The following is a 19,970-nucleotide window of genomic DNA, read 5'->3' on the forward strand; positions in this document are numbered from 1 at the left end:
GTGCCTTGACTTCCCTGTTTAAAAGTTCTTCTTCCAGTGCCTTGACTTCCAGTGCTTTGTCCTCAGACTCTGTCGTAGTCCTCAGACTCTGTCGTAGTCCGTAAAAGAACTCCTTCCATTGCTTTGGCGTTACAAAGCCCATGAGGTCATGATATGTCTTTGTGACTAGAATAGTTGTTGTTGTTTCAGAGACCAACCGGCTTTATTCCAGGGAGACTCTTCTTCATCTTCCTCTCCTTCTTTGACGTTCGGTGCTTCCACCGTACAGCTTTATTTTTTAGGCTTCATTCTATAGGCTTTAATATTTCCACTGATGTCGCTGCTTGGTAGCCGTGCGTCCACGAGACTGGACGAGGACAGGAGACCACCCCCACCCCCATCTCGTCACTCTGATCACTCTGACTCCCCACAAGCAGACCCCCATCACTCCGACTCCCATTTAGCGCCTTTAGCCTGTTTTCTATATCTGCCCAATCAAGCTCCTTTGTTCCAAGGAATCTCCCTGCAGCTTTAGCAATGATCCTGATCCTTTCAGTTCTGCTTTGAGTCTGAGCAGCACAGTTTACAACATCCACCATAAAGAGTACAAAATCCTCTCTATCCACAACCAGGGTATTCTCATTAATTCTGGAACCTGCACACTTGGGACCTCCACTCTTGAAACCTTCACACTTCTTGGGAGCCACGCTGGCCTTTCTCATTTCGCCCTGGCTGGGAGCAGCGCTGGCTCCTCTCTCTGTATTTACTCTAAACTCGTTACTTGAAACTTTCTTGACTGCATCTGCATAGGATATACCTTGAGAGACCTTTATTTTATGCACCTCAGCAGCTCTTTTGCTAAACCTGCCTCCCCCGTAGGCAGAGCTATGTTCTTCCCCACAGTTACAGCACTTCAGTTTTGCTCCCACGTCACACTTCCCATACTCGTGATCTCCTGCACATTTACCACATCTTTGCCTCCCTCTACAGACCGCTGCAATATGCCCAAAGCGCTGGCACTTAAAGCAACGCAGGGGCGGTGGAACATATGGCCTAACGTCATGGCACATGAACCCAATGAACACCTTACTAGGCAGGCACCTCCCTTCAAGTGTTACCATTACCGACAAGCTGTCACATCTTACCCCAGACCGGGTCACCTTCAACCGCCTAGCGTCCACCACCGTAGCTCCAGTCAAATTCTCCTTAACTTCATCCACAGACGTCGCTGTAGGGACACCTACGATAACTCCTCTGACCGTGTTTCTTTCAGCATCAGACACAAGAATGTCCTGTCCACCCAGACGTTTAGTTCCAATCGCCTTCCGTTGCTGAGCCGCGTCCTTGCACACAACCAGCAGCGAGCCATCTCTAAGGACACTCGCACTCTTGATCACTCCCACAGCTACAGTTAGGCTCTTTGACAATGCCACTGAATTCCACTCCTTAAAGGATGCACTATCCTGTGCAAGCTTTATGATCACCTTACAGTCTCTGCTCTCACTCCGGACATCAATAGCTTCAGCCTCATCCTGCTGCTCATTCCCAGAACCCTCGGACGAGCTAAGGGACTTTTTACGTTTCCGGGCACGTGCAGCCAGAAAAGGCTGCTCCTCCACGCCGTCCAGAACGTCTTCGACCACCGATCCACTCTCCTCCGCCATCTCCCGTCTCTCTTGGATGCCAACCGCCATAAAACAACAACAACAACAACAACAACAACTACACACCCCAACTTTATAACTGACTAAACTAAACACCACAACTCTATAACTGACTAAACTACACACCACAACTCTATAACTGACTAAACTACACACCACAACTCTATAACTGACTAAACTACACACCACAACTCTATAACTGACTAAACTACACACCACAACTCTATAACTGACTAAACTACACACCACAACTCTATAACTGACTAAACTACACACCACAACTCTATAACTGACTAAACTACACACCACAACTCTATAACTGACTAAACAACTCACACAAACACTGCTATATAAGTAAGTACTACAGCCTCACACAAACACTGTGACTGGATCAAGAACGTTCCATGGATTGAACTCCCGCCCATTATTCTGAAAGCACAAGGCCGACCCGGTCCTCTCTCTTTCATAGGCCGTGTGTAGTAAATACTTTATTCTTGTTCAGCTCGAGCCGTGGAATGGAATGTTCGAGTCTGTTCTAACGAGCTTTGAACTCGTGAGCTTTAAAACACAGAGTAAAGTCTGAAGAATGAAGTCTGAAGAGTAAAGTCTGGCAGTTGTTGTTGTTGTTGTTTTATGGCGGTTGGCATCCGAGTGTTGCATTGCCGCCAGACTTTATTCCTCAGACGTTTCGTAGTCCTCAGACTCTGTCGTAGTCCGTAAAAGTACTCCTCCCATCGCTTTGGCGTTACAAAGCCCATGAGGTCATGATGTGTTTTTGTGACTAGAATAGTTGTTGTGTCAGAGACCAACCGGCTTTATTCCAGGGAGACTCTTCTTCACCTTCCTCGCCCTCTTTGATGTTCGGTGCTTTGGAAGTACAAAGCCCATGAGATCATGGGACGTCTTTGTTGTTTTACAAAGCCCATGAGGTCATGGGACGTCTTTGTCGTTTTATCCTTTAGAAGTCCTTCTTCCATCACTTTGGCGTTTCTAGGCCCATGAAGTCCAAGCGCGTTAGAACATCCTCTTGCTCCTCATCCTCGGCTCAGTCTCCAACACCCCCCACCTCTATAAACGTTTACCCAGCCCTGTGCTACATAAGTAAGCAACCACAGCCTGACACAAACCCTGTGACTGGATCGCCAGAACGTTCCGCAGATTGAACTCCCGCCCATTATTCCGAAACCACAAAGGCCAACCCGGCCCTTTCCCTATCATAAGCCTCACAGCAAATCAGCACATGCTCGACAGTCTCTGGCACCCGACAGTGACCACACAGACCGGTCGGATGTTTGCCTATCCTACTCAGTGACCAATTGAGTCCAGTATGGCCAATCCTCATGCGGGCGAAGGCCCTTTCCTCCCACGCGTTCCTGCCCATAGACCCGCAAGGACCCACACTACCCTGTACGTGATAGAGATGCCGTCCAGTAACACAATGGCTCCAAAATTCCTGCCAAAGGCCGACCACATGACTCTTGATAACGGGCTTGATTTCAGACTTGCCCAACTCAACCGCCACATCAATTGATGGCCGCCGAAGGGAACGTTTAGCCAGTGCATCAGCCATTTCGTTACCATCCACCCCCACATGCGCAGGGACCCAAATGAAGGAAACCCTCACATCCTTCCTGGACAGGGAGAGCATCAGACAGAAGATGCCATTCAACACATCTTGTCTGCAATCCGATTTCCCAGATATAATGCTTTAAGATAAGATAAGATATTCCTTTATTGTCTCACATGGGGAAATTTCATTGGTGCAACGCAGGTAGATACAGAGGTAGATCCAGAAGAACAGATCACTTATAGGAAGTCTGAAAAACACTTTCAGTAGAAGATCTCCTATAAATAAACAAAAACTCCCTGAACAAATAAATACATAAATACCATTGCATGTGATCCCGACAGCAATTGCACATGAATATGTGTCACGACAGCACATAGATTGCACATGAATTTCACATGAATTCCAACAGCAATTGCACATATGACAGAATTGCACATTTGCAATGCAGAAAGGCTGTCAGAGGCCACCACAATGCCGCAACACTGCAAAGCAGATTCCGCCCATTCCAACGCCAACCGTATCGCTATAAGTTCCGACGTGAAAACAGAAAGGCGATCTGTCAACCTCTTCTTGACCGCCAGCCCCAGGTCAGGCACAAAATAAGCGGCGCCAGTACGCCCACTCTCAGGATCCCTAGACCCGTCGGTATAAATAAACACATCACCTGAGTGCTTATCGATGAGCGCTTGAACGGCAAACTGCGGTGCCCTCCCAGCGACTCCTCTAAGCTTGCCATGCAAGCTAACATCAACAGGAGCCGGGACAAACTTCCACGGAGCTATAGCAGACAAAGCCACCGACGGGCTCACACGCAGATCACCAACCCCTGCAAGCCGCGCCTTCGCATTTCCTACCTGGCTGAAAACCATACCGCCAGCCTCACTCTGCCCCCCATCAACCCTGAGAAAGTCCCTCACCGGGTGAGAGCTCGTATGACCTTGCACATTCACCCAGTAAGCCAACAGAAGTTCTAGCCTCCGGAGCCGTAACGGCAATTCCCCCAACTCAACCTGCAGCGCCGAGACAGGGGAGGTCCTAAAAGCCCTACAGCAGATGCGCAAGGCCTGGGCTTGCTCCACATCAAGCTTCTTTAAGTTAGTCTCAGCCGCAGACATGTAGGCTATACAGCCATAATCAATAGCCGCCCTCATGACGGCCCGATAAATACCCAGGAGCGACCTTCTGCTGGCCCCCCAGTCTTGGCCGGATAGACAACGAAGCAAGTTATTCACCCTTTTGCATTTACCACTGACCTCATCAATGTGCCGACGCCAACTAAGCCTCTCGTCAAAGGTGACCCCCAAGAACCTCACCTCCCTGACCTGTTCGAGCACCTGCCCATGCAGTCGAAGGGAGACGTCCCTATGCCCATTGAAGAAACAGATCACTTGAGACTTCCGTACGGACAGTTTAAACCCCCACTTCAGGGTCCACTGCTCCAGCTGCTGTATTGCCCTTTGCAGTTTCGCCTCGTAAAACCGGAGATTCCTCCCTCTCACCCATAGAGCGCCATCGTCAGCATAAAGGCTCCTCCCAACAGACCCATCCACGTCGTCAAAGATGTCCTTAATCATAACATTGAACAAGATAGGGCTACACACACTCCCCTGCGGGATCCCATTCTCCACCCCATAGACCCCAGAGTAAGCAGCGCCCACTCTGGTTTGGATACGCCGGCCAGACAGAAAGCTCCGGACCCAGTTAAACAGTTTACCCTTCACACCACACTTCCGCAGCTTAATGAGGAGCCCATCCTTCCAAACCATATCGTACGCCTTCTCCACATCAAAGAGCACCGCAATAACCTTTTCTTTCTGAGCCCTGGCCAGCTGGATATCAGATTCCAAACACAGCACGGAATCCATGGTGTTCCTGCCCCTACGGAAACCACTCTGGTGCGCAGGAAGCAAACCCTGACTCTCCAAGAAGTAATCCAACCGCTCGGTAACCATGCGCTCCATTGTTTTCCCGAGCTGCGACGTCAAGGCAATCGGCCTATAACTTGAAGGGTCAGACGCTGGCCTACCCGGCTTCAGAACCGGCACCACCGTAGACTGTTTCCACGCAGATGGAACACAACCTGAATCCCAAACACGGTTGAAAAGACCCAGGACTAGCCCAAGCGTGTCATCAGTCAAATGAGAGAGCATGTCATAGCACACCTCATCTTTACCCGGGGCTGTCTGTTTCGCCTTAGAAAGTGCTCTCCTTAGCTCAAACAAACTAAACGGAAGGTCAAGGTCATCTTGAGTCGAAGGCTGGTGCCCAATCAGCTCAGAATTCTGGGCCAGAGTACTCTCCCTGTAGTGCCTTTCCGCAGGTGAGAGATTGTCAGAGCTGTGCACCGACACAAAGGTGCTGGCCAACAGTTCAGCTTTGTCAACGTCGCTGACTGCTTCAACACCATTCAGTATTAGGACCGGGGTCCCATGACGGCGCTCAACCCCATGCATCCGCTTAATCATCCCCCAAACATCCCCGAGACGCGTTTCTCTCCCAATTTTGGAACAATACCGCCTCCAATAGGCACTCTTGGCCGTTCTCACAGTTTTCCGCACAACAGCGCGGGCCCTCTTGTAGTCAATGAGGGCACCCTCAGTGTGGGCAACCCTTAGCCGGCGAAACGCCGCATTTCTCGCCCTAACAGCATGACCACATGCTTCAGTCCACCACGGCACCCGCTTCCTATGTCCACTACCACCACTCTTAGGAATCGTGCCTACCGCTGACTGCGTGATGAGCGAGACAATTGCACTATTGAGATCATCCACCTGAGTCAATCCTCCTTCCTGCATGTAACACTTGGTGATGGAACACTTGGTGATGGAACACTTGGTGATGGAACACTTGGTGATGTAACACTTGGTGATGTAACACTTGGTGATGTAACACTTGGTGATGGAACACTTGGTGATGGAACACTTGGTGATGGAACACTTGGTGATGTAACACTTGGTGATGTAACACTTGGTGATGGAACACTTGGTGATGGAACACTTGGTGATGGAACACTTGGTGATGGAACACTTGGTGATGGAACACTTGGTGATGGAACACTTGGTGATGTAACACTTGGTGATGTAACACTTGGTGATGTAACACTTGGTGATGTAACACTTGGTGATGGAACACTTGGATACAGCCGCCATAAAACAACAACATGTAGTTTAGTTGTGTAAAGAAGTGTAATGTGCAAAATTTGTGGAAAAGGACCTGCATGTGTGTAACACATGTGTGTCACAGTACTACATGTGTGTGTCAGAGGACTACATGTGTGTGTCAGAGTACTACATGTGTGTGTCAGAGTACTACATGTGTGTATCAGTACTACATGTGTGTATCAGTACTACATGTGTGTGTCACAGTACTACATGTGTGTCACAGTACTACATGTGTGTATCAGTACTACATGTGTGTGTCAGAGGACTACATGTGTGTGTCAGAGTACTACATGTGTGTGTCAGAGTACTACATGTGTGTGTCAGAGTACTACATGTGTGTGTCAGAGTACTACATGTGTGTGTCAGAGTACTACATGTGTGTGTATCAGTACTACATGTGTGTATCAGTACTACATGTGTGTATCAGTACTACATGTGTGTATCAGTACTACATGTGTGTCACAGTACTACATGTGTGTGTCAGAGTCCTACATGTGTGTGTCAGAGTCCTACATGTGTGTGTCAGAGTACTACATGTGTGTGTCAGAGTACTACATGTGTGTGTCAGAGTACTACATGTGTGTGTCAGAGTACTACATGTGTGTGTCAGAGTACTACATGTGTGTGTCAGAGTACTACATGTGTGTGTCAGAGTAAGATAAGATAAGATATTCCTGTGTGTATCAGTACTACATGTGTGTATCAGTACTACATGTGTGTGTCAGAGTACTACATGTGTGTGTCAGAGTAAGATAAGATAAGATAAGATAAGATAAGATATTCCTGTGTGTATCAGTACTACATGTGTGTATCAGTACTACATGTGTGTATCAGTACTACATGTGTGTATCAGTACTACATGTGTGTGTGATTGCGTAGTTTGCGACTCAAATAGTTGACAAATTGCACGATGGTGCTGAACGCAGACCTGAGCAGGGAGAAAGGGAGAGAGCCTCGGTGACCCGGCTGCACCTCCTCCTCCCTGTAGAGACGCTAATGCTAATGCTTAGCATTAACGTTAGCATTAGTGTTAGCATTAGCAATTTACTTTTGCAAATACTGAAAAATGTTCTGGTGTGTAAAGATGTCTAAAGCAACAGCAGCAATAAGAGGGTGAAAGCGATTGTAATAAGGTCAAACTTGTTGAAATCGGTGAAAGTGTAGAACATATAGCGTCTGCTTGATGACATCATAAACAGACGCTCAATTATCAAAATGTAATAACATTGTCACTTTATCATAAACCCACATTCTCTAATCATTACATGCTGAGACCATAGCCTGCCAGCACGTGCACTTGGGTGCCACCCGAGGAGTGGCTCGAAGAAGGACGCCGGCATAGGCAGCTCCTGGACTTAGGAAGAAGCATGCCCGCCATAAAACGTCAGAGGAGGAAGAGGCGTGCCCTGCAAGAAGGCTTCGGCTGCATCGTGTCCAACCGGTTCAACCCGCTATTGGACGATGAGACCGACCCATGTGAGGCCCTGAAGGCGGCGGAAAACAAGAAGGAGGCGGCCGCTGCTGGTCCAGCCGACACCGTTGCTCAAGCCGCTGAGCAGCCGGAGAAGGAGTCTCAAAAACGGAAACGTGACATGTCCTCTAGCTTGTCCGAGGGTTCTGGAAGTGAGCAGCAGGATGAAGCTGTCGATGTCGGGGATGAGAGCAGTGTGTAAGGGGATCATAAAGCTTGCACAGGATAATGCGTCCATTAAGGAGTGGAACCCAGTGGCGTTGACAAAGAGCCTGCATGTAGGGTTAGGGAGTGATCAAGCGTGCGAGTGTCCTTAGGGACGGCTCGCAAGGACGCGGCTCAGCAAAGGAAAGCGATTGGAACTAAACGTCTGGGTGGAAAGGACATTCTTGTGTCTGATGCTGAAAGAAACACGGTCAGAGGAGTTATCGTAGGTGTCCCTGCGGCAACGTCTGTGGAAGAAGTTAAGGGGAATTTGACTGGAGCTAAGGTGGTGGACGCTAGGCGGTTGAAAGTGACCCGGTTTGGGGTGGGATGTGACAGCCTGTCGGTAATGGTTAGGGTTAGACGTTAGGCCATATGTTCCACCGCCCCTGTGTTGCTTTAAGTGCCAGCGCTTTGGGCATAGCAGCGGTCTGCAGAGGGAAGCAAAGATGTGGGAAATGTGCAGGAGATCACGAGTATGGGAAGTGTGACGAAGGGGCAAAACTGAAGTGCTGTAACTGTGGGGAAGAACATAGCTCGGGGATGCACGTTTGCAAAAGAGCTGCTCAGGTGCAGAAAATGAAGGTCTCTCAAGGTATTTCCTATGCGGATGCAGTCAAGAAAGTTTCAAGTAACGAGGTTGAAGTGATTACAGAGAGAGAAGCCAGCGCTGCTCCCAGCCAGGGCAAAATGAGAGAAACCAGCGTTTGAAACCACTCCCAAGAAGTGTGCAGGTTCCAAGTGTGCAGGTTCCAAGTGTGCAGGTTCCAAGTGTGTAGGTTCCAAGTGTGTAGGTTCCAAGTGTGCAGGTTCCAAGTGTGCAGGTTCCAAGTGTGGATCTACGAAACGTCTGAGGAATAAAGTCTGGCGGTAATGCAACACTAAGTGCGGAGGTTCCAAGTGCGGAGGTTCCAAGTGTGCAGGTTCCAAGTGTGCAGGTTCCAAGTGTGCAGGTTCCAAGTGTGCAGGTTCCAAGTGTGCAGGTTCCAAGTGTGCAGGTTCCAAGTGGGCAGGTTCCAAGTGTGCAGGTTCCAAGTGTGCAGGTTCCAAGTTCCAAGTGCGGAGGTTCCAAGTGGGCAGGTTCCAAGTGTGCAGGTTCCAAGTGTGCAGGTTCCAAGTGCGGAGGTTCCAAGTGTGCAGGTTCCAAGAAGGCAGGTTCCAGAATGAATGAGAATACCCTGGTTGAGGATAGAGGATTTTGTACTCTTTATGGTGGATGTTATAAACTGAGCTGCTCAAACTCAAAGCAGAACTGAAAGGATCAGGATCTTTGCTAAAGCTGCAGGAAGATTCCTCGGAACAAAAGAGCTTGAGGCAGAAATAGAAAACAGGCTAAAGGCGCTGAATGGGAGTCGGAGTGACGGCGTCTACTTTTGGAGAATCAGAGTGATCAGAGTGACGAGATGGAGGTGGGGGTGGTCTCCTGTCCTCGCCCAGTCTAGTAGATGCACGGCTGCCAAGCAACGACATCAGTGGAAATATCAAAGCCTAAAGAATGGAGCCTAAAGAACAAAACTGGACGGCAGAAGCACCGAACATCAAAGAAGGAGAGGAAGATGAAGAGTCAGCCCTGGAATGAAGCCGCTCGGACTCTGAACCTAAAGGAAACAACAACAAAGACGTCTCATGACCTCATGGGCTTTGTAACACCAAAGCAATGGAAGAAGAACTTTTGAGGACTACGACGAAGTCTGAGTCTCTGAAACAACAACTATTCTAGTCATAAAACACCAAAGAAGAAGAAGAAGAAGAAGAGCTAGTCTCCGGTCTGGAGAGACGGGAGATGGCGGAGGAGAGTGGATCGGTGGTCGAAGACGTTCTGGACGGCGTGGAGGAGCAGCCTTTTCTGGCTGCACGTGCCCGGAAACGTAAAAAGTCCCTTAGCTCGTCCGAGGGTTCTGGGAATGAGCAGCAGGATGAGGCTGAAGCTATTGCTATCCGGAGTGAGAGCAGAGACTGTAAGGTGATCATAAAGCTTGCACAGGATAGTGCATCCTTTAAGGAGTGGAATTCAGTGGCATTGTCAAAGAGCCTAACTGTAGCTGTGGGAGTGATCAAGAGTGCGAGTGTCCTTAGAGATGGCTCGCTGCTGGTCGTGTGCAAGGACGCGGCTCAGCAACGGAAGGCGATTGGAACTAAACGTCTGGGTGGAAAGGACATTCTTGTGTCTGATGCTGAAAGAAACACGGTCAGAGGAGTTATCGTAGGTGTCCCTACGGCGACGTCTGTGGATGAAGTTAAGGAGAATTTGACTGGAGCTAAGGTGGTGGACGCTAGGCGGTTGAAGGTGACCCGATCTGGGGTAAGATGTGACAGCTTGTCGGTAATGGTAACACTTGAAGGGAGGTGCCTGCCTAGTAAGGTGTTCATTGGGTTCATGTGCCATGACGTTAGGCCATATGTTCCACCGCCCCTGCGTTGCTTTAAGTGCCAGCGCTTTGGGCATATTGCAGCGGTCTGTAGAGGGAGGCAAAGATGTGGTAAATGTGCAGGAGATCACGAGTATGGGAAGTGTGACGTGGGAGCAAAACTGAAGTGCTGTAACTGTGGGGAAGAACATAGCTCTGCCTACGGGGGATGCAGGTTTAGCAAAAGAGCTGCTGAGGTGCATAAAATAAAGGTCTCTCAAGGTATATCCTATGCAGATGCAGTCAAGAAAGTTTCAAGTAACGAGTTTAGAGTAAATACAGAGAGAGGAGCCAGCGCTGCTCCCAGCCAGGGCGAAATGAGAAAGGCCAGCGTGGCTCCCAAGAAGTGTGAAGGTTTCAAGAGTGGAGGTCCCAAGTGTGCAGGTTCCAGAATTAATGAGAATACCCTGGTTGTGGATAGAGAGGATTTTGTACTCTTTATGGTGGATGTTGTAAACTGTGCTGCTCAGACTCAAAGCAGAACTGAAAGGATCAGGATCATTGCTAAAGCTGCAGGGAGATTCCTTGGAACAAAGGAGCTTGATTGGGCAGATATAGAAAACAGGCTAAAGGCGCTAAATGGGAGTCGGAGTGATGGGGGTCTGCTTTTGGGGAGTCAGAGTGATCAGAGTGACGAGATGGGGGTGGGGGTGGTCTCCTGTCCTCGTCCAGTCTCGTGGACGCACGGCTACCAAGCAGCGACATCAGTGGAAATATTAAAGCCTATAGAATGAAGCCTAAAGAATAAAGCTGTACGGTGGAAGCACCGAACGTCAAAGAAGGAGAGGAAGATGAAGAAGAGTCTCCCTGGAATAAAGCCGGTTGGTCTCTGAAACAACAACAACTATTCTAGTCACAAAGACATATCATGACCTCATGGGCTTTGTAACACCAAAGCAATGGAAGGAGTTCTTTTACGGACTACGACAGAGTCTGAGGACTACGACAGAGTCTGAGGAATAAAGTCTGGCGGTAATGCAACACTTGGATGCCAACCGCCATAAAACAACAACAACAACAACAACAACAATAAAGTCTGGCGGTAATGCAACACTCGGATGCCAACCGCCATAAAAACAACAACAACAACAACAACAACAACAACCTTTCCATTCAATTCCATTTATTTTGTAACGCCCAAAATCACAACAACAGTCTCTGAGGGCGACAGTGAAAAAGGATTAAACGATGTTCATAGGGACAAGAGACAATGTCCCAGAGTCCTCTGTCCTTAGCTCCTCCCTCTGTCCTTAGCTCCTAAGATAAGATGAGATAAGACAATCCTTTAATATCCACACAAGGGGAATTTCTCTCTCTCTCGTGCCTCTCTCTCGTCCCTCTCTCTTGTGCCTCTCTCGTGTCTCTCTCTCTCGTGCCTCTCTCTCGTGTCCCTATCTCTCTCGTGCCTCTCTCTCTCGTGCCTCTCTCTCTCGTGCCTCTCTCTCTCTCGTGCCTCTCTCTCTCGTGTCTCTCTCTCGTGCCTCTCTCTCTCGTGCCTCTCTCTCTCGTGTCTCTCTCTCTCGTGCCTATCTCTCTCGTGCCTCTCTCTCTCGTGCCTCTCTCTCTCGTGCCTCTCTCTCTCTCGTGCCTCTCTCTCTCGTGTCTCTCTCTCGTGCCTCTCTCTCTCGTGTCTCTCTCTCTCGTGCCTTTCTCTTGTGCCTCTCTCTCTCGTGCCTCTCTCTCTCGTGCCTCTCTCTCGTGCCTCTCTCTCGTGCCTCTCTCTCGTGCCTTTCTCTCTCGTGCCTCTCTCTCTCGTGCCTCTCTCTCTCGTGCCTCTCTCTCTCGTGCCTCTCTCTCTCGTGCCTCTCTCTCTCGTGCCTCTCTCTCTCGTGCCTCTCTCTCTCGTGCCTCTCTCTCTCGTGTCTCTCTCTTGTGCCTTTCTCTCGTGCCTCTCTCTCTCGTGTCTCTCTCTCTCGTGCCTCTCTCTCGTGCCTCTCTCTCGTGCCTCTCTCTCTCGTGCCTCTCTCTCGTGCCTCTCTCTCGTGCCTCTCTCTCGTGCCTCTCTCTCGTGCCTTTCTCTCGTGCCTCTCTCTCTCGTGTCTCTCTCTCTCGTGCCTCTCTCTCTCGTGCCTCTCTCTCTCGTGCCTCTCTCTCGTGCCTCTCTCTCTCGTGTCTCTCTCTCGTGCCTCTCTCTCTCGTGCCTCTCTCTCTCGTGCCTCTCTCTCTCGTGCCTCTCTCTCTCGTGCCTCTCTCTCGTGCCTCTCTCTCTCGTGCCTCTCTCTCTCGTGCCTCTCTCTCTCGTGCCTCTCTCTCGTGCCTCTCTCACTCGTGCCTCTCTCTCTCGTGCCTGTCTCTCTCGTGCCTGTCTCTCTCGTGCCTCTCTCTCGTGCCTCTCTCTCGTGCCTCTCTCTCGTGCCTCTCTCACTCGTGCCTCTCTCTCTCGTGCCTCTCTCTCGTGCCTCTCTCTCTCGTGCCTCTCTCTCGTACCTTTCTCTCATGCCTCTCTCTCTCGTGCCTCTCTCTCTCGTGCCTCTCTCTCTCGTGCCTCTCTCTCTCGTGCCTCTCTCTCTCTCGTGCCTCTCTCTCTCGTGTCTCTCTCTCGTGCCTCTCTCTCTCGTGTCTCTCTCTCGTGCCTCTCTCTCTCGTGCCTCTCTCTCTCGTGCCTCTCTCTCTCGTGCCTCTCTCTCTCGTGCCTCTCTCTCTCGTGTCTCTCTCTCGTGCCTCTCTCTCTCGTGTCTCTCTCTCTTGCCTCTCTCTCTCGTGTCTCTCTCTCGTGCCTCTCTCTCTCGTGTCTCTCTCTCGTGCCTCTCTCTCTCGTGTCTCTCTCTCTTGCCTCTCTCTCTCGTGCCTCTCTCTCTCGTGCCTCTCTCTCTCGTGCCTCTCTCTCTCGTGCCTCTCTCTCTCGTGCCTCTCTCTCTCGTGCCTCTCTCTCTCGTGTCTCTCTCTCGTGCCTCTCTCTCTCGTGTCTCTCTCTCTTGCCTCTCTCTCTCGTGCCTCTCTCTCGTGCCTCTCTCTCTCGTGCCTCTCTCTCTCGTGCCTCTCTCTCTCGTGCCTCTCTCTCGTGCCTCTCTCGTGCCTCTCTCGTGTGCCTCTCTCGTGCCTCTCTCTCTCGTGCCTCTCTCGTGCCTCTCTCTCGTGCCTCTCTCTCTCGTGCCTCTCTCTCTCGTGCCTCTCTCTCGTGCCTCTCTCGTTTCTCTCTCGAGCGCCTCTCTCGTGTGCCTCTCGTGCCTCTCTCTCTCGTGCCTCTCTCTCTCGTGCCTCTCTCTCGTGCCTCTCTCGTGCCTCTCTCGTGCCTCTCTCGTGCCTCTCTCGTGCCTCTCTCTCGTGCCTCTCTCTCGTGCCTCTCTCGTGCCTCTCTCTCTCGTGCCTCTCTCTCTCGTGCCTCTCTCTCTCGTGTCTCTCTCTCGTGCCTCTCTCTCTCGTGTCTCTCTCTCTTGCCTCTCTCTCTCGTGCCTCTCTCTCGTGCCTCTCTCTCTCGTGCCTCTCTCTCTCGTGCCTCTCTCTCGTGCCTCTCTCTCGTGCCTCTCTCGTGCCTCTCTCGTGCGCCTCTCTCGTGTGCCTCTCGTGCCTCTCTCTCTCGTGCCTCTCTCGTGCCTCTCTCTCGTGCCTCTCTCTCGTGCCTCTCTTTCTCGTGCCTCTCTCTCTCGTGCCTCTCTCTCGTGCCTCTCTCTCTCGTGCCTCTCTCTCTCGTGCCTCTCTCTCGTGCCTCTCTCTCTCGTGCCTCTCTCTCTCGTGCCTCTCTCTCTCGTGCCTGTCTCTCTCGTGCCTGTCTCTCTCGTGCCTCTCTCTCGTGCCTCTCTCTCGTGCCTCTCTCTCGTGCCTCTCTCACTCGTGCCTCTCTCTCTCGTGCCTCTCTCTCGTGCCTCTCTCTCTCGTGCCTCTCTCTCGTAGCTTTCTCTCGTGCCTCTCTCTCTCGTGCCTCTCTCTCTCGTGCCTCTCTCTCTCGTGCCTCTCTCTCTCGTGCCTCTCTCTCTCGTGCCTCTCTCTCTCTCGTGTCTCTCTCTCGTGCCTCTCTCTCTCGTGTCTCTCTCTCTTGCCTCTCTCTCTCGTGCCTCTCTCTCTCGTGCCTCTCTCTCTCGTGCCTCTCTCTCTCTCGTGCCTCTCTCTCTCGTGTCTCTCTCTCGTGCCTCTCTCTCTCGTGTCTCTCTCTCTTGCCTCTCTCTCGTGCCTCTCTCTCTCGTGCCTCTCTCTCTCGTGCCTCTCTCTCTCGTGCCTCTCTCTCTCGTGCCTCTCTCTCGTGCCTCTCTCTCTCGTGCCTCTCTCTCTCGTGCCTCTCTCTCTCGTGCCTCTCTCTCGTGCCTCTCTCGTGCGCCTCTCTCGTGTGCCTCTCTCGTGCCTCTCTCTCTCGTGCCTCTCTCGTGCCTCTCTCTCGTGCCTCTCTCGTTTCTCTCTCGTGCGCCTCTCTCGTGTGCCTCTCGTGCCTCTCTCTCTCGTGCCTCTCTCTCGTGCCTCTCTCGTGCCTCTCTCTCTCGTGCCTCTCTCTCTCGTGCCTCTCTCTCTCGTGCCTCTCTCTCTCGTGCCTCTCTCTCTCTCGTGCCTCTCTCTCTCGTGTCTCTCTCTCGTGCCTCTCTCTCTCGTGTCTCTCTCTCGTGCCTCTCTCTCTCGTGTCTCTCTCTCTTGCCTCTCTCTCTCGTGCCTCTCTCTCTCGTGCCTCTCTCTCTCGTGCCTCTCTCTCTCTCGTGCCTCTCTCTCTCGTGTCTCTCTCTCGTGCCTCTCTCTCTCTTGCCTCTCTCTCTCGTGCCTCTCTCTCGTGCCTCTCTCTCTCGTGCCTCTCTCTCTCGTGCCTCTCTCTCTCGTGCCTCTCTCTCGTGCCTCTCTCGTGCCTCTCTCGTGTGCCTCTCTCGTGCCTCTCTCTCTCGTGCCTCTCTCGTGCCTCTCTCTCGTGCCTCTCTCTCGTGCCTCTCTCTCTCGTGCCTCTCTCTCGTGCCTCTCTCGTGCCTCTCTCGTGTGCCTCTCTCGTGCCTCTCTCGTGCCTCTCTCGTGCCTCTCTCTCGTGCCTCTCTCGTGTGCCTCTCTCGTGTGCCTCTCGTGCCTCTCTCTCTCGTGCCTCTCTCGTGCCTCTCTCTCGTGCCTCTCTCGTGCCTCTCTCGTGCCTCTCTCTCGTGCCTCTCTCGTGTGCCTCTCTCTCGTGCCTCTCTCGTGTGCCTCTCGTGCCTCTCTCTCTCGTGCCTCTCTCTCTCGTGCCTCTCTCGTGCCTCTCTCTCGTGCCTCTCTCGTGCGCCTCTCTCGTGTGCCTCTCGTGCCTCTCTCTCTCGTGCCTCTCTCGTGCCTCTCTCTCGTGCCTCTTTCTCGTGCCTCTCTCTCTCGTGCCTCTCTCTCGTGCCTCTCTCTCGTGCCTCTCTCTCGTGCCTCTCTCGTGCCTCTCTCGTGCGCCTCTCTCGTGTGCCTCTCGTGCCTCTCTCTCTCGTGCCTCTCTCGTGCCTCTCTCTCGTGCCTCTCTTTCTCGTGCCTCTCTCTCTCGTGCCTCTCTCTCGTGTCTCTCTCTCGTGCCTCTCTCTCTCGTGCCTCTCTCTCGTGCCTCTCTCTCTCGTGCCTCTCTTTCTCGTGCCTCTCTCTCTCGTGCCTGTCTCTCTCGTGCCTGTCTCTCTCGTGCCTCTCTCTCGTGCCTCTCTCTCGTGCCTCTCTCTCGTGCCTCTCTCACTCGTGCCTCTCTCTCTCGTGCCTCTCTCTCGTGCCTCTCTCTCTCGTGCCTCTCTCTCGTACCTTTCTCTCATGCCTCTCTCTCTCGTGCCTCTCTCTCTCGTGCCTCTCTCTCTCGTGCCTCTCTCTCTCGTGCCTCTCTCTCTCGTGCCTCTCTCTCTCGTGCCTCTCTCTCTCTCGTGTCTCTCTCTCGTGCCTCTCTCTCTCGTGTCTCTCTCTCTTGCCTCTCTCTCTCGTGCCTCTCTCTCTCGTGCCTCTCTCTCTCGTGCCTCTCTCTCTCTCGTGCCTCTCTCTCTCGTGTCTCTCTCTCGTGCCTCTCTCTCTCGTGTCTCTCTCTCTTGCCTCTCTCTCGTGCCTCTCTCTCTCGTGCCTCTCTCTCTCGTGCCTCTCTCTCTCGTGCCTCTCTCTCGTGCCTCTCTCTCGTGCCTCTCTCGTGCCTCTCTCGTGCGCCTCTCTCGTGTGCCTCTCTCGTGCCTCTCTCTCTCGTGCCTCTCTCGTGCCTCTCTCTCGTGCCTCTCTCGTTTCTCTCTCGTGCGCCTCTCTCGTGTGCCTCTCGTGCCTCTCTCTCTCGTGCCTCTCTCGTGCCTCTCTCTCTCGTGCCTCTCTCTCGTGCCTCTCTCGTGCCTCTCTCTCTCGTGCCTCTCTCTCTCGTGCCTCTCTCTCTCGTGCCTCTCTCTCTCGTGCCTCTCTCTCTCTCGTGCCTCTCTCTCTCGTGTCTCTCTCTCGTGCCTCTCTCTCTCGTGTCTCTCGTGCCTCTCTCGTGTCTCTCTCTCTTGCCTCTCTCTCTCGTGTCTCTCTCTCGTGCCTCTCTCTCTCGTGTCTCTCGTGCCTCTCTCGTGTCTCTCTCTCTTGCCTCTCTCTCTCGTGCCTCTCTCTCTCGTGCCTCTCTCTCTCGTGCCTCTCTCTCTCGTGCCTCTCTCTCTCGTGCCTCTCTCTCTCGTGTCTCTCTCTCGTGCCTCTCTCTCTCTTGCCTCTCTCTCTCGTGCCTCTCTCTCGTGCCTCTCTCTCTCGTGCCTCTCTCTCTCGTGCCTCTCTCTCTCGTGCCTCTCTCTCGTGCCTCTCTCGTGCCTCTCTCGTGTGCCTCTCTCGTGTGCCTCTCTCGTGCCTCTCTCGTGCCTCTCTCTCGTGCCTCTCTCTCGTGCCTCTCTCTCTCGTGCCTCTCTCTCGTGCCTCTCTCGTGCCTCTCTCGCGTGCCTCTCTCGTGCCTCTCTCGTGCCTCTCTCGTGCCTCTCTCTCGTGCCTCTCTCGTGTGCCTCTCTCGTGTGCCTCTCGTGCCTCTCTCTCGTGCCTCTCTCGTGCCTCTCTCTCGTGCCTCTCTCGTGCCTCTCTCGTGCCTCTCTCTCGTGCCTCTCTCGTGTGCCTCTCTCTCGTGCCTCTCTCTCGTGCCTCTCTCGTGTGCCTCTCTCTCGTGCCTCTCTCGTGTGCCTCTCGTGCCTCTCTCTCTCGTGCCTCTCTCTCTCGTGCCTCTCTCTCGTGCCTCTCTCTCGTGCCTCTCTCTCTCGTGCCTCTCTCTCGTGCCTCTCTCGTGCCTCTCTCTCGTGCCTCTCTCTCGTGCCTCTCTCTCGTGCCTCTCTCGTGTGCCTCTCTCGTGTGCCTCTCGTGCCTCTCTCTCTCGTGCCTCTCTCTCTCGTGCCTCTCTCTCGTGCCTCTCTCGTGCCTCTCTCGTGCGCCTCTCTCGTGTGCCTCTCGTGCCTCTCTCTCTCGTGCCTCTCTCTCTCGTGCCTCTCTCGTGCCTCTCTCTCGTGCCTCTCTAATGCCCCCTTGTGTCCGTCTCTTGCAGTGCCCTGTACGACTTCTACCATTACTTCTACATGCTGACAAACATCTTGTTCTACGTGAGCTCAGCCATCAATCCCATCCTCTACAACCTTGTGTCCGCCACCTACAGGCAGATCTTTGTATCGACGCTGCGCTACGTCTGCATGCCGTGTCAACGCCCACAACGGAGGAAGCCCCGCCCACTCACCCGCCACTCCATCTCCAGCAGCCACACACTTTCTACTAACACTATAAAGGAGACGGTTTACTGAGGAGTTCTACATCCAAGACGACAGCTACAACCACTTTCACTCAACACCATAAACAAAAAGTATTTTTAAAGTACTACAACTACAAGTACGAACAATCTTCAGTAGTAACACACTGTCTACAAATACTATCAAAGAGATGGTTTACTAAAGCTAACTTCAACTACTTTGAGCACTCGCTGTCAACCAACAACATAAAGAGACGGTTCACTAACAACTAGTACTAGTACTACACTTACTGCCACTACTCCACTTACTACACTTACTTCACTTACTGCCACTACTGCCACTACTGCACCTACTGCCACTACTACACTTACTGCCACTACTGCACCTACTGCCACTACTACACCTACTGCCACTACTGCACCTACTGCCACTACTACACTTACTGCCACTACTACACCTACTGCCACTACTGCACCTACTGCCACTACTACACCTACTGCCACTACTACACTTACTGCCACTACTACACCTACTGCCACTACTACACTTACTGCCACTACTACACTTACTGCCACTACTACACTTACTGCCACTACTACACTTACTGCCACTACTACACTTACTGCCACTACTACACTTACTGCCACTACTACACTTACTGCCACTACTCCACTTACTACACTTACTACACTTACTGCCACTACTGCACCTACTGCCACTACTACACCTACTGCCACTACTACACTTACTGCCACTACTACACTTACTGCCACTACTACACTTACTGCCACTACTACTGTGCTGTTTAGCCGGTTTAACTCCTCTCTCACATCAAAGACTCTGCAGACACGTTGTCTTTTAGCAGGTTTAATGATATTCGAAAAGGTAAAACTGAAAATAGACATATTTAAAATCAAAACATGTCCATTACAATACATATAAATAATAAACAAATCCACATATATGTATACAAAGCAGACTAGATGACGCAATATTGATGGCTACGTGGTTAGCGTGTAATTAACATATTGCAGAGATGGAACAGTCAAATTCAATACTGAACACTGGCTTATAGAAAATAACATAAATGCAGCTGTTGTGCACGCGTACAACATTACATACCGGCAATGCAACCTCAAAATAAAGAAATCTGCGATCTCCAAAAGCAGCCAAAACTGCGTGCGGCCGTGCCTGGTGCCTTCATGGCTCGCTGTTACTTCCGGTTAAATAAAGTTTTGTTTTAAACATGTGCTCTACCTGCGACATTTAAAAGTATCCACTAGATGGCGGCACAAGAAAACAAATGCAATGAAATTAAAGCATAGATCAAATTATGCACTTTTAAACTAAAAACACAACATTAATGCATAACAGAACAATTACACTTACTACACTTACTGCCACTACTGCACCTACTGCCACTACTGCCACTTCTACACCTACTGCCACTACTACACCTACTGCCACTACTACACCTACTGCCACTACTACACCTACTGCGAGTCTTTACTATTTTTTTTTACAATTATTTAGCCCAGAGAAATAAGTGAGTCACAGGTGTGAGCTAACCTGGGCCGGGCGGAGTCACAGGTGTGAGCTAACCTGGGCCGGGCGGAGTCACAGGTGTGAGCTAACCTGGGCCGGGCGGAGTCACAGGTGTGAGTTAACCTGGGCCGGGCGGAGTCACAGGTGTGAGCTAACCTGGGCTGGGCGGAGTCACAGTTGTGAGTTAACCTGGGCCGGGCGGAGTCACAGGTATGAGCTAACCTGGGCCGGGCGGAGTCACAGGTGTGAGCTAACCTGGGCCGGGCGGAGTCACAGGTGTGAGTTAACCTGGGCCGGGCGGAGTCACAGGTGTGAGCTAACCTGGGCTGGGCGGAGTCACAGTTGTGAGTTAACCTGGGCCGGGCGGAGTCACAGGTATGAGCCAACCTGGGCCGGGCGGAGTCACAGGTGT

The 19,970-nt window shown here is 51.9% G+C and overlaps 1 protein-coding gene across 1 annotated transcript in view; it reads left to right on the forward strand.

Annotated features, from left to right (window-relative positions):
- ntsr1 (neurotensin receptor 1 (high affinity)) overlaps positions 1 to 18,119 on the forward strand; it is an 88,036-nt gene extending 69,917 nt beyond the window's left edge. The window contains exon 4 of the mRNA XM_072434272.1: positions 17,818 to 18,119. Within this exon, the coding sequence (XP_072290373.1) occupies positions 17,818 to 18,067 (250 nt within the window). The 3' untranslated portion in view covers positions 18,068 to 18,119. The remainder of the gene's footprint in view (positions 1 to 17,817) is intronic.
- The last annotated feature ends 1,851 nt before the right edge of the window (positions 18,120 to 19,970 follow it).

The sequence above is a fragment of the Eucyclogobius newberryi genome, unplaced genomic scaffold (assembly GCF_026437365.1).
Source record: "Eucyclogobius newberryi isolate DKJ021-1_F unplaced genomic scaffold, fEucNew1.0.hap1 SCAF_61, whole genome shotgun sequence".
NCBI lineage: Eukaryota > Metazoa > Chordata > Actinopteri > Gobiiformes > Gobiidae > Eucyclogobius > Eucyclogobius newberryi.